This window comes from Balaenoptera physalus (genome assembly GCF_965194825.1).
Source record: "Balaenoptera physalus genome assembly, chromosome: 5".
In the NCBI taxonomy this organism is placed as follows: domain Eukaryota; kingdom Metazoa; phylum Chordata; class Mammalia; order Artiodactyla; family Balaenopteridae; genus Balaenoptera; species Balaenoptera physalus.
Window position 1 is genome coordinate 69,141,235 of NC_138884.1, and position 14,895 is coordinate 69,156,129.

General features: G+C 36.5%; 1 protein-coding gene across 16 annotated transcripts in view; it reads right to left on the reverse strand.

Annotated features, from left to right (window-relative positions):
• ADGRL3 (adhesion G protein-coupled receptor L3) overlaps window positions 1-14,895 on the reverse strand; it is an 859,984-nt gene that overhangs the window by 91,197 nt on the left and 753,892 nt on the right. For all 16 annotated transcript variants that reach the window (XM_082463707.1, XM_082463718.1, XM_082463716.1 and 13 more), the window contains 2 exons: window positions 12,903-13,112; window positions 2,539-2,759 (listed from right to left, as the gene is read on the reverse strand). In XM_082463707.1, coding sequence (XP_082319833.1) covers window positions 2,539-2,759; window positions 12,903-13,112 — 431 coding nt within the window. The remainder of the gene's footprint in view (window positions 1-2,538; window positions 2,760-12,902; window positions 13,113-14,895) is intronic.

Consider the following 14,895-nt stretch of genomic DNA (forward strand, 5'->3'; position numbering starts at 1 on the left):
CCAGTTATGTGCAGGAAATTAAAGCAGTGATGGCCAAAACTTTAACAAAGTCACAAGAGACTACATAGTATTGATTCTAAGAAAAGATAGATTCCTGCTATCCAGAAAATGACCTCTCTTTCAAAATAAATGACTAAAACATAAAGCAAACAAGTTGTCAGTTCAGTAATAGGAAAACTTGCAAATATCTAAAGAGAAAAAGCAACATAAAACAAAAATAAAAGCAAGTCAAGAACTGCAAGAGAGAAAAATTGAACTATATAAGCACAATATTTATAGTATAGGTCACAAATAACAATATCAGTCAATTTAATACATTAGAGAGAAAATGCATTAATTAAAAGGTAAAATCCTATGATCTAAGGGCAGTAACTGCTAATGGGCTTCTTTTAGAGGGGATAAAAATGTTCTAAAATTAGATAGTGGTGATGGATGCCTAACATTGAATGTACTAAAAACAACTGAATTGTATTCTTTAAAAGAGTGAATTCTATGGTATGCAAATTATATCAATAAAGGTGTTTTTTATTAAATTCTATGATCTAATCCCCCTCCCCTAAAATGTCTTTAGGAGCAAATACAGGCAATATTTTTATCTAATCCTAATCTGGTCCATGATTGCCACTGGGATACACAAAATGACCTCAGATTCGACCATAATTCACAAAGGTTAGATTAAAAAATAATTACTATTAGTTACATTTAGACAAATTGTTTTATGTAGCTTGTCACTGTACTCAAGAAAAAAATTCAACAGAAGCGAGATGGTCTTCTTTTAATCGTATTGTTGGTGCTTCTACACCAACATATATTCTAACTATGCTCCCTATAACTCTGGAGTCCTCTTTCTGTTCCCTCCTGAATCTTCTCTGCTGGGAAACGAGCTGCTTTATTGCCAGCATATTCAGGCTGCTGACTGCTGGTGAAAAGTCAGGAAATTTGGCTTACTAACTTCTGTACAATTGATGTTGTCTAACCTCATCTGAGCCTACACTACTGCTTGGAAATCGTTGTATTAATGTCTAACTGGCTCCTTAACACATTTTCCATAGTGCTCATTTCAAAGCTTTTCAAATCTGTCCTCTCAGTGTGACCTCACCTATTCGCTCAAAAATCAGCATCTCCTATTTGATGGAAAAATTCCTCCACTTCCAAATTTATCCTTTCTGTTATTTCCTTCACACCTCAGAAGACAGGGGTCATCTGACTATTTCAAAAACATCCTAGTTTTAGTGGAAATAAGCCTGACTTATTTCATCACACATTTGCCACTATCTACCTCCATCACCATGGACAAGGCAATTAATTTACCTGGTTCTTGATTTTTTTTCATCTATAAAATTAATGCCTTGGACTAGGTGAATTCTAAGGCCACTTTCAGTACTAAATCAAGGTTTTTCTCACCTTATGTCTAATCTTATGCCTTTCTATCCCCCTAGGACCTTTTCTTTTCATTCAGCCTATATATATATTTAATACAAATGAGGCATAAGATACTTTCTCTCTACTAATCCTCTCTTACCAACTTGATTCTTCCCAACCTAGATATTTTGGGACTTCATTTTTAAAAATCCTCCTTCATTACTGTTACCATGAATTAATATTTTCACTATTTCTCAATCAAACTTTTTCAGGCTGTAGATAACACTTGAAGACTCTACTTTGTTGCCACTGACTTATCTCTTCACACTTTCCAATTTGGCTTCTGCTTCCAGCACTTTGCCAAAATAGTTGTTGCAAAGGATAAATGGACAGAGAATACCACCTTGAAACTTTCTTCTCACTTTCCCCATGGTTCTCTTTTAAGGCTCTGGTCATCTCTTTTCTTTCTTTATTTTTATTCTCCCTCCTCAATCTATGTTCTAAATGTGAGTATTCATCAGAGATCTATCTTGGTCTTCTTTCTAAACTTTTTCTATTGAAACTCATTCATTCTCAGGATCCCAATTATTATATTGATGTGGATTACTGAAATATTTTTCACTGAATTCCTTTCCATAAGTATGCTGATCATCTCTATGGGTATGTTTCACCAATTTGAAGGTATGTTGAAAATAAAGTTCATCACTGTACCCCAATAGCCACCTAGGGTAAAAAAGGAAAACACAAGCTGCCCCTGCTCATATACTCTACCTTTCTGTTAATGATATAAGTTACTTTCTAGTGACTAGAATTAACATGTCAGGAAGAAGAGAAGCCATTAAAGTCAGGGACTACACTGTTCTCTGAATACACATCTTTAATACAGCTAGTTCTTCATTTGACAAATGTCTCAATGCTCTGAAAGATATTAAAAGTTTCATCCTTTTATAATTACTCAAGGTTGTGATGTAGATGTGCAATCTCAGGAATATTTTTTCTCTCTTTACATCATAACAAAAGTACAACCCATGAATTGAATTATCTCCATTTGCTTCTACAGTTCTGTTGTTTATTGCTGTGGAGTGATATAAAGACCTTAGCTTCTGAGAAAATGCAAAGTTTCAATTTCAACTAGATTTTAAAAGAGGAAAAATAGGAAAGAAAACATAAACTCACACTTTATCTGTTCCATAACTCCTATAGTCTACTGCAGCTGACACAGCCACAATGAGCGCAGGCATCCCATAGCCGACCAGGTAAAAGTATTTCCTTCGTGAATGTTCACTCTCAAAAACCTCCACCAGCATGATATACAGCTGCACTCCCTCCAGGAACATCCACGTGAAGGCAGCCAAGAAGAAGAAATGTAAGAGAGCAGCAAAAACGGCACAGGCAATCTAGGGAAGGGAACAAATGAGTCAGTCAAATAACTACCAAAAGAAATACCAACTGCCATAAAATTAAAATAAATATTTATCAAGACTGCAATAATAAGATAGGTCTGCAAAAAAATAATCAAGACAAGATTCTTAAAATTCAGACATTAAAACCTTATTAGATATAACTTATCTGTGAAAACTGTATTTAACGTTTTGTTAATAATGGCTATGGATGACAGCAAAGCATTATAATAAGAAAAAAGTATAACATATAGGGAAAAGTTCTAATAAGATCCTATTGATAATAATTACTGAGATTAGTCTAAAGGTTTTAAAATAGATCTCATGAATTTTTTTCTTGGTCATAATCCTGTGTTTATTAACATATTAAGTCCTTCAATGTAAGTGAAAGAGAAACACTAAAATCAAGGAGAATAAAAGCTCTTAAAATAAAAAATATAATAATTAAAGTATTTTATAATGAGATTATTAATTCATTATTATTTATTATTTCTTCCTTGCCTTGTTTCAGAAAGGATTTAAGATGACATTGGGAAGTTCGTAATGCATAGGTGTAAATGTAGATCTGGTTAAAATAAAGTGTTCCAGGAATGCTTTCATTCTCTCATTTTTTTGTTATTTTACTAAATGTTGGTCTATACAAGCTTGGTCACAAAAGGCAGCTAGCCCTTACTTTGGCATGTTTTCTAAGGTACTACAAGTTTCAGCTGACCATATATTAATTTTCTTATGTCAGTTCCTGAAATTTTCACTCCTTTGGAGGGGAGGCCTTCATTTTTTATAAGAAGTCCTAACTAAAATCTACAGTTCCTACTAGAAAAGGCAAAAAATTTATAGAAATTATCTGATTAGTATGGATTCAATGACGAGTATGATCCTTGAGAAATGAGATGAAGGGCAGGTCTATTTCCTTGGATTAGAGAGATGACGATAAAGGGGAGATGAGGCACTCAAGTGTCAAAGGGGCTAGAAAGAGAAAGCAGAGCCTGACTGCCACATAACAGGCAGGAACAGAACACATATCCAGCAATAAGAGTAAAGACAACTTGGGCTGAGCTGCACTCAACCCAAATTTTTCATATCAATCACTGTCCTTTATGCTACATGTCAGAAGTTTTGTGCAGTATGCAACATTTGGAGAAGTTTATCATACCATATGTAATATCAAGAAGCAAAAATAAGAATAAGGTTTCTAAATGAAAAGAAATCACAGAGCATTTGAATTGCAGGTTAAAAAGAGAATGAAATGATTTCTTCTTGGGAAATAACATAGTTTTCCATTTCTTGCTTTGTAGAGTTAGAACTTCAACTATTAATTTTTGTTATCAGAAGGCTTTACTTTTTTGGAGAAAAAATGTGCACTTTGATTGCTTATTCATCTGTATGCATTTATGGGAAAAACTGTCACATTTGTATATGATAACCAGTTAAAAGTATAATCACCATAATTGTACCCTTCACAGCCATTAATCATGAATGTGTAATCACAAACATGAATCCAACAGCATTTTCATTGTAACGTACTGTATACATATGGACACATACCAGAGAACAGCATTAAATGAATGAATTATTTATTATGCCTACAAGTCTTCTAAAAAATGAAAATTTTCATTTGCAGTTTTAGTCATGAGAACCAACTTGCGTTATGTGCATGAATCTTAAGTTAGTAGAAAGGGCCTCACAAAAATTACAAATGTGCATAAAGTCTGTTTAATATATTAGATATTGTCTGTTGATCATATTTTCTGTTTGGGTTTATCAAGAACAGTTGGCTAGTGCTATTCATTTTTTCCTATTTCTTTCCTTCCCTCCTTCCTTTCCTCCCTCATTCTCTCCCTCCCTCTCTCCCCATCTCTCTCCCTCCGTCCCTTCCTTTCTTGATATGGCTAAATGTGGTTAGTAGTAAAGTATAAAGTACGAAGTTAGCACTTAAAGATGTAAACAGAACTTGAGAAAATATAAAGTGTAAAACAAAATTTGGGAAGAGTATATAAATTATAAAAATGACATTGAGTTTGAACTGTTTTCCAAAATAGGTCAATTAGAAAAACTCATGTTAGGAGACCTTCAAGATGGCGGAGGAGTAAGACGTGGAGATCACCTTCCTCCCCACAAATACATCAGAAATAGATCTACATGTGGAACAACTCCTACAGAATGCCTACTGAATGCTGGCAGAAGACCTCAGACTTCCCACAAGGCAAGAAACTCCCCACATATCTGGGTAGGGCAAAAGAAAAAAGAAGAAACAGAGACAAAAGAATAGGGATGGGACCTGCACCTCTGGGAGGGAGATGTGAAGGAGTAAAAGTCTCCACACACTAGGAAGCCCCTTCACTGGCGGAGACGGTGGGTGGCGGTGGGGAAGCTTTGGAGGCATAGAGAAGAACGCAGCAACAGTGGTGCAGAGGGCAAAGCAGAGAGATTCCTGCACAGAAGATCACTGCCAACCAGCACTCATCAGCCTGAGAGGCTTGTCTGCTCACCCGCTCGGGTAGGTGGGGGCTGGGAGCTGAGGCTCGGGCTTCAGAGGTCAGATCCCAGGGAGAGGACTGGGGTTGGCGGCGTGAACACAGCCTGAAGGGGGCTAGTGCTCCACACCTAGGCTGGAGGGAGTCCGGGAGAAAGTTTGGAACTGCCTAAGAGGCAAGAGACCATTGATTCAGGGTGCACGAGGAGAGGGGATTCAGAGCACCACCTAAACGAGCTCCAGAGACTGTCGTGAGCCGCAGCTATCAGCACAGATCCAAGAGACGGGCATGCAACGCTAAGGCTGCTGCTGCAGCCATCAAGAAGCCTATGTGCAAGAACAGGTCACTATCCACACCTCCCCTCCCAGGAGCCACTGCCAGAGTCCCGTGAAACAAGGAAAACTTCCCCAGGAGAACACATGGCACGCCTCAGGCTGTTGCACGTCACTCCAGGCTCTGCCACCGCAGGCTCGCCCCACATTCCGTACCTCCGCTCTCCCCAGCCTGAGTGAGCCAGAGCCCCCTAATCAGCTGCTCCTTTAACCCCATCCTGTGGGGGCTAAGAACAGACGCCCTCAGGCAACTTATATGCAGAGGCAAGGCCAAATCCAAAGCTGAACTCCAGGAGCTGTGAGAACAAAGGAGAGAAAGGGAAATCTCTCCCAGCAGCCTCAGGGGAAGCAGATTAAATCTTCACAATCAACTTGATGTACCCTGCATCTGTGGAATACATGAATAGACAACGAATCATCACAAAACTGAGGTGGCAGACTTTGGGAACAACTGTAGACTTGGGGTTTGCTTTCTGCCTCTAATTTGTATCTGGTTTTATGTTTATCTTAGTTTAGTATTTAGAGTTTATTATCATTGGTAGATTTGTTTATTGATTTGGTTGCTTTCTTCCTTTTTTTTAATATATAGATATATATATTTTTTTCCTTTTTCTCTTTTTTGTGAGTGTGTATGTGTATGCTTCGTTGTGTGACTTTCTCTGTACAGCTTTGCTTTTACCATTTGTCCTAGGGTTCTGTCTGTCCGTTTTTTTGTTTGTTTGTTTGTTTTTCTTTTTCTTTTTTTTAAGTACAGTTTTTAGCGCTTGTTATCACTGGTGGATTTGTTTTTTGGTTTGGTTGCTCTCTTCCTTCTTTCTTTCTTTTTTTTATTACCTTTGAATTTTTTTATTTTTAATAATTATTTTTTATTTTTTATTTTAATAACGTTTTTATTTTATTTTATTTTATTTTATTTTATTTATTTTATTTATTTCTTTTTTTTTTCCTCCCTTTTCTTTTGAGCCGTGTGGCTGACAGGGTCTTGGTGCTCCAGCCGGGTGTCAGACCTGTGCCTCTGAGGTGGGAGAGCTGAGTTCAGGACATTGGTCCACCAGAGACTTCCTGGCTCCATGTAATATCAAAAGGCGAAAATCTCCCAGAGATCTCTATCTCAATGCTAAGACCCAGCTCCACTCAATGACCAGCAAGCTACAGTGCTGGACACTCTATGCCAAACAACTAGCAACACAGGAACACAACCCCACCCATTAGCAGAGAGGCTGCCAAAAATCATAATAAGGTCACAGACACCCCAAAAGACACCATTGAACGAGGACCTGCCCATCAGAAAGACAAGATCCAGCCTCATCCACCAGAACACAGGCACTAGTCCCCTCCACCAGGAAGCCTACACAACCCACTGAACTAACCCAGGCCACTGGGGGCAGACACCAAAAACAATGGGAACTATGAACCTGCAGCCTGCAAAAAGGAGACCCCAAACACAGTAAATTAAGCAAAATGAGAAGACAGAGAAATATGCAGCAGATGAAGGAGCAAGGTAAAAACCCACCAGACCAAACAAATGAAGAGGAAATAGGCAGTCTACCTGAAAAAGAATTCAGAGTAATGCTAGTAAAAATGATCCAAAATCTTGGAAAAAAAATGGAGACAATACAAGAAACGTTTAACAACGACCTAAAAGAACTAAAGGGCAAACAAACAATGATCAACAACACAATAAATGATATTAAAAATTCTCTAGAAGGAATCAATAGCATTATAACTGAAGCAGAAGAACTGATAACTGCCCTGGAAGATAAAATAGTGGAAATAACTACTGCAGAGCAGAATAAAGAAAAAAGAATGAACAGAGTTGAGGACAGTCTTAGACAACTCTGGGACAACATTAAATGCACCAACACTCAAATTTTAGGGGTCCCAGAAGAAGAAGAGAAAAAGAAAGGGACTGAGAAAATATTTGAAGAGATTATAGTTGAAAACTTCCTTAATATGGGAAAGGAAATAGTCAATCACCTCCAGGAAGTGCAGAGAGTCCCATACATGATAAACCCAAAGAGAAACAAGCCAAGACCCATATTAATCAAACTATCAAAAATTAAATACAAAGAAAAAATATTAAAAGCAGCAGGGGAAAAACAACAAATAATATACAAGGGAATTCCCATAAGGTTAACAGCTGAAACTCTGCAAGCCAGAAGGGAGTGGCAGGATATATTTAAAGTGATGAAAGGGAAAAACCTACAACCAAGATTACTCTACCCAGCAAGGATCTCATTCAGATTCGATGGAGAAATTAAAACCATTACAGACATGCAAAAGCTAAGAGAATTCAGCACCACTAAACCACCAACAAATGCTAAAGGAACTTCTTTAGGCAGGAAACACAAGAGAAGGAAAAGACCTACAATAACAAACACAAAATAATTAAGAAAATGGTAATAGGACGTACATATCGATAATTACCTTAAATGTAAATGGATTAATTGCTCCAACCAAAAGACATACACTGGCTGAATGGATACAAAAGCAAGACCGATATATATGCTGTCTACAAGAGACCCACTTCAGACCTAGGGACACTTAGCAACTGAAAGTGAGGGATGGAAAAAGATATTCCATGCAAATGGAAATCAAAAGAAAGCTGGAGTAGCAATTCTCATATCAGAAAAAATAGACTTTAAAACAAAGACTATTACAAGAGACAAAGAAGGACACTACATAATGATCAAGGGATCAATCCAAGAAGAAGATATAAAAATTGTAAATATTTATGCACCCAACATAGGAGCACCTCAATAAATAAGGCAAATGCTAACAGCCATAAAAGGGCAAATCAACAGTAACACAATCATAGCACGGAACTTTAACACCCCACTTTTACCTATGGACAGATCACCCAAAATGAAAATAAATAAGGAAACACAAGCTCTAAATGATATATTAAACAAGATGGACTTAATTGATATTTATAGGACATTCCACCCAAAAACAACAGAATACATTTTCTTCTCAAATGCTAATGGGACAGTCTCCAGGATAGATCATATCTTGGATCACAAACAAGCCTTGGTAAATTTAAAAAAATTGAAATTGTATCAAGTATCTTTTCCGACCAAAAAGTTATGAGATTATATATCAATTACAGGAGAAAAATCTGTAAAAAATACAAACACATGGAGGCTAAACAATACACTACTTAGTAACCAAGAGATCACTGAAGAAATCAAAGAGGAAATCAAAAAATACCTAGAAACAGTGACAATGAAAACACAATGACCCAGAACCTATGGGATGCAGCAAAAGCAGTTCTAAGAAGGAAGTTTATAGCAATACAATCCTACCTCAAGAACCAGGAAACATCTCAAATAAACAACCTAACCTTATACCTAAGGCAATTAGAGACAGAACAAAAAGACCCCAAAGTTAGCAGAAGGAAAGAAATCATAAAATCAGATCAGAAATAAGTAAAAAAGAAATGAAGGGAACAGTAGCAAAGATCAATAAAACTAAAAGCTGGTTCTTTGAGAAGATAAACAAAATTGATAAACCATTAACCAGACTCATCAAGAAAAAAAGGGAGAAGACTCAAATCAATAGAATTAGAAATAAAAAAGGAGAAGTAGCAACTGACACTGCAGAAATACAAAAGATCATGAGAGATTACTACAAGCAACTATATGCCAATAAAATGGACAACCTGGAAGAAATGGACAAATTCTTAGAAAAGCACAACCTTCTGAGACTGAATCAGGAAGAGATAGATAATATAAACAGACGAATAACAAGCACTGAAATTGAGACTGTGATTAAAAATCTTCCAACAGGTCTTCCCTGGTGGCGCAGTGGTTGAGAATCTGCCTGCCAATGCAGGAGACACGGGTTCAAGCCCTGGTCTGGGAAGATCCCACATGCCGCGGAGCGACTAGGCCCGTGAGCCACAGCTACTGAGCCTGTGCGTCTGGAGCCTGTGCTCTGCAACAAGAGAGGCCGCTATAGTGAGAGGCCGGTGCACCGCGATGAAGAGTGGCCCCCACTTGCCGCAACTAGAGAAAGCCCTCGCACAGAAACGAAGACCCAACACAGCCAAAAATAAATGAATAAATAAATAAATAAAAATTAAAAAAAAAAAAATCTTCCAACAAACAAAAGCCCAGGACCAGATAGCTTCACAGGCAAATTCTATCAAACATTTAGAGAAGAGCTAACACCTACCCTTCTCAAACTCTTCCAAAATATAGCAGAGGGAGGAACACTCCCAAACACATTCTATGAGGCCACCATCACCCTGATACCAAAACCAAACAAAGATGTCACAAACAAAGAAAACTACAGGCCAATATCACTGATGAACATGGATGCAAAAATCCTCAACAAAATACTAGCAAACAGAATCCAACAGCATATTAAAGTGTTGTACACCATGATCAAGTGGGGTTTATACCAGGAATGCAAGGATTCTTCAATACTAGCAAATCAATCAGTGTGATAAACCATATTAACAAATTGAAGGGAAAAACCATATGATCATCTCAATAGATGGAGAAAAAGCTTTTGACAAAATTCAAAACCCATTTATGATAAAAAAAAAACCCGCCAGAAAGTAGGCATAGAGGGAACCTACCTCAACATAATTAAGGCCATAAATGACAAACCCACAGCAAACATTGTTCTCAATGGTGAAAAACTGAAATCATTTCCACTAAGATCAGGAACACAACAAGGTTGTCCACTCTCACCACTATTATTCAACATAGTTTTGGAATTTTTAGCCACAGCAATCAGAGAAGAAAAAGAAATAAAAGGAATCCAAATCGGAAAAGAAGAAGTAAAGCTGTCATTATTTGCGGATGACATGATTCTATACATAGAGAATCCTAAAGATGCTGCCAGAAAACTACTAGAGCTAATCAATGAATTTGGTAAAGTAGCAGGATACAAAATTAATGCACAGAAATCTCGTGCACTCCTATACACTAATAATGAAAAATCTGAATAAGAAATTAAGGAAACACCCTAATTTACCATTGCAATAAAAAGAATAAAATACCTAGGAATAAACCTACCTAAGGAGACAAAAGACCTGTATGCAGAAAACTATAAGACACTGATGAAAGAAATTAAAGACGATACAAAGAGATGGAGAGATATACCATGTTCTTGGATTGGAAAAATCAACATTGTGAAAATGACTACACTACCCAAAGCAATCTACAGATTCAATGCAATCCCTATCAAACTACCAATGGCATTTTTCACAGAACTAGAACAAAAATTTCACAATTTGTATGGAAACACAAAAGACCCAGACTAGCCAAAGCAATCTTGAGAAACAAAAACAGAGCTGGAGGAATCAGGCTCCTGGACTTCAGACTATACTACAAAGCTACAGTAATCAAGACTTTATGGTACGGGCACAAAAATAGAAATATAGATCAATAGAACAGGATAGAAATCCCAGAGATAAACCCATGCACATATGGTCAGCTTATTTTTGATAAAGGAGGAAAGGATATACAATGGAGAAAAGACAGCCTCTTCAATAAGTGGTGCTGGGAAAACTGGACAGCTACATGTAAAAGAATGAAATTAGAACATTCCGTAACACCATACACAAAAATAAACTCAAAATGGATTAAAGACCTAAATGTAAGGCCAGACACTATAAAACTCTTAGAGGAAAACATAGGCAGAACACTTTACAACATAAATCATAGCAAGATCCTTTTTGACCAACCTCCTAGAGAAATGGAAATAAAAAACAAAAATAAACAAATGGGACCTAATGAAACTTAAAAGCTTTTGCAAAGCAAAGGAAACCATAAGCAAGACGAAAAGACAGCCCTCAGAATGGGAAAAAATATTTGCAAATGAAGCAACTGACAAAGGATTAATCTCCAAAATATACAAGCAGCTCATGCATCTCAATATCAAAAAAACAAACAACCCAATCCAAAAATGGGCAAAAGACCTAAATAGACGTATCTCCAAAGAAGACATACAGATTGCCAACAAACACATGAAAGGATGCTCACCGTCACTAATCATTAGAGAAATGCAAATCAAAACTACAATGAGGTATCACCTCACACCGGTCAGAATGGCCATCACCAAAAAATCTAGAAACAATAAATGCTGGAGAGGGTGTGGAGAAAAGGGAACCCTCTTGCACTAATGGTGGGAATGTAAATTGATACAGCCACTATGGAGAACAGTATGGAGGTTCCTTAAAAAACTAAAAATACAACTACAATACGACCCAGCAATCCCACTAATGGCATACACAATGAGAAAACCATAATTCAAAAAGTGTCATGTGCCACAATGTTCATTGCAGCTCTATTTACAATAGACAGGACATGGAAATAACCAAAGTGTCCATCGACAGATGAATGGATAAAGAAGATGTGGCACATATATACAATGGAATATTACTCAGCCATAAAAAGAAATGAAATTGACATATTTGTAATGAGGTGGATGGACCTAGAGTCGGTCATACAGAGTGAAGTAAGTCAGAAAGAGAAAAACAAATACCGTATGTTAACACATGCTTATGGAATCTAAAACAACAAAAAAAAGGTCTGAAGAACCTAGGGGTAGGACAGGAATAAAGATGCAGATGTAGAGAATGGGCTTGAGGACATGGGGAGGGGGAAGGGTAGTCTGGGACTAAGTGCGAAAGTGGCATGGACTTAATATATACTACCAAATGTAAAATAGATAGCTAGTGGGAAGCAGCCACATATCACAAGGAGATCAGCTCAGTGCTTTGTGACCACCTAGAGGGGTGGGATAGGGAGGGTGGGAGGGAGATGCAAGAAGGAGGAGATATGGGGATATATGTATATGTATAGCTGATTCACTTTGTTATAAAGCAGAAACTAACACACCATTGTAAAGTAATTATACTCCAATAGAGATGTTAAAAAAAAAAGATTAAAAAAAAAAAAACCAACTCATGTTAGCCATGCAGTTTTCAATATAATTTCCAGTGTTTTTTAAAAAAAAATATTATAAACTTCAAAGAATAACAATTACATGTTGGAAAAGATACTCCTCCATTCCCCAAATGATTTAAGTTTTCTCAATATTCAGCTTTGTGATTAAAAAAATTAAAGAAAAAGACTAATGAAGAAACACAGTTCTTTAGAAAGGCAAGTTTTTGAACAGAATTTCTGAAGAAATGTACATTCATACATCCACATATTCACTGCTTCTTTATGACAATGGACATGAAAAAGGGAATAAGATCTCAAAATTAGTAACTATCTTAGACAACTGGAAGAGAGGACTTTCAAACAAGAATATTTTGTGTATTGGAAAGCTGTAAGTGGAGAACTTCTTTTCTAATACCAAAATAAATTGCTTACTGGTTGATCTGTTCGGTTGATCCCGATCAAGAAGAGCAGTTCTGCTACAAAAAGGCTGATGCAGAGGTTCTTATGGATGGTGTTACGGTCACTCTGGAGCCCACGGAAAAAGCAAAATGTGAAGATGCAAATCAGGAGACAAACAAGGGACAGCAAAATTCCAACCCATGTGATCACATCCAGAAGTAGGTCATGGACCGCATCACTGTGCTGGAAACACAATAGAAAAGCCGTAAGTTGCAATTATGCATAACCAACTACAAAGTTTATAAGGGCCTGTTTTCATGAAGCATGATTTTAATAATGTACTAAATATCCTCCACACATGCAATGAATAAGATAACTTAAGTATTTGGGTTTTCTAATCCACAGGTAAAGCATTTTATCTTTTCTGTGAGGTGTAAATCAGTTTGTCAATAGTGTTTGCACCTTTCTTAGCTATCTACATTTTCAGTTGTACATTTTCAACTATGTACATTTTCAGCTGAAGCATATCAACTTAATTCTGGCCAAAGATTTCAAGGTAAAGCTTTTCGTTTTTCTACCCCACATCACATTTTTAGGTTAATATTTTTACAACTCTTGCTAGGGAATACTCTATATAAAAATTAAGTTATACAGTTAGGAAAGTGGTATCACAACTGAAATTTATTTGAATCACTGAAGTATTTTTATAAAAAAAAATACAATTCCTCTGTCCTCTAAATCCTTTATCAGAATTTCCAAGGTTGAGTTCATAGAAGTATGTAATTTTATAAAGATCCCCAGTTAATTCTGACGGACAGCCACATATGTGTACCATTTATTTAGTGGAAAATATAAAAGAATGAGGATAGTCACTGGATTTATATTCATATTGAATGGCTTAAGGAGATCAAGAAGTTTGATCCCTGAAAGGTTTTGCATGAATAGAACCTGTTATACACAGATGGAAAATAAGTATTCAGAATTACTATACCTGATAGCAGCCCAAAAGAGATAGTAGAGCCATGAAAAAGAAATATGCTCATGAAAACTTCCACACTGAAACTACATTATGTGGCTCTGTTACAGTCCTGTGAGTTCCATACCTGCCATGTTCCTTGGTTTGTCCACTATCTCATTTCTGTCTCTGTTCTAAGATTCAAAACTCCATTTCTACTCTATGGTAGTTTGCCTCCGTCCGAAACCACTTTTGTGAAGCTTTAGAATGTATGGTAGCCCAACACATCGGTGTGCCAACATGTTGGAGCAGAATCGAGAAATTGTCTATGACTGTCAATTCCTCTTTTCTTCCTAGGTTTCTTGAAAATTCTTAAAGACCTAACTTCCAACAGTAGGGGAATACATAAATAATGGTTGATATTTATGGAATGATATTCAAAAGAGGAGTAGAAAATCAATGTTCTAGATTTATAGTCACAAACATAGATACTTCTCAAAAATCTAATATTAGGTTTTAAAAAATGCAAGTGGCAGAAGTATCTATACAGTATGATACCGTTTATGTAAAATTTTAAATGACACAAATCAATGACATTGATTTTATGGATATATGCATAAGTAGTGAAAGCATGACATGTGCATGGGAAATTTTTTAGTTGAAAACAAAGATATGTGTTTCTAATTGACATCTTTTACAACTGTATAGATCATATACATTGATTTTTGTTTTAGGATGGAAGTTACTACATTTAGTTGTCTCCCACATTGTTAGCTCACCTTAAAAAAATACATAAGTATCCAGGTTTTCTATTTTTGTTTTTATTCAAACTTTGTACCTTTATGTTTTATATAAACTTCATACAAAGATTATTCTGAATGTGGATATTCTCCTTACAAGTGAGCCACCATGCTGTAACCTGAATCACAGCACTTCGCATATTGCTAGATACAACTTCACAGTTGTTATCTGATAAAGAACTCTGCTAGGACACTGTCAATGAAACAGTTTCAAACTATTCCTGCATAACTCTAGATGTATTTCTCGGAAGGAGCTCAAATCATGAAAGAA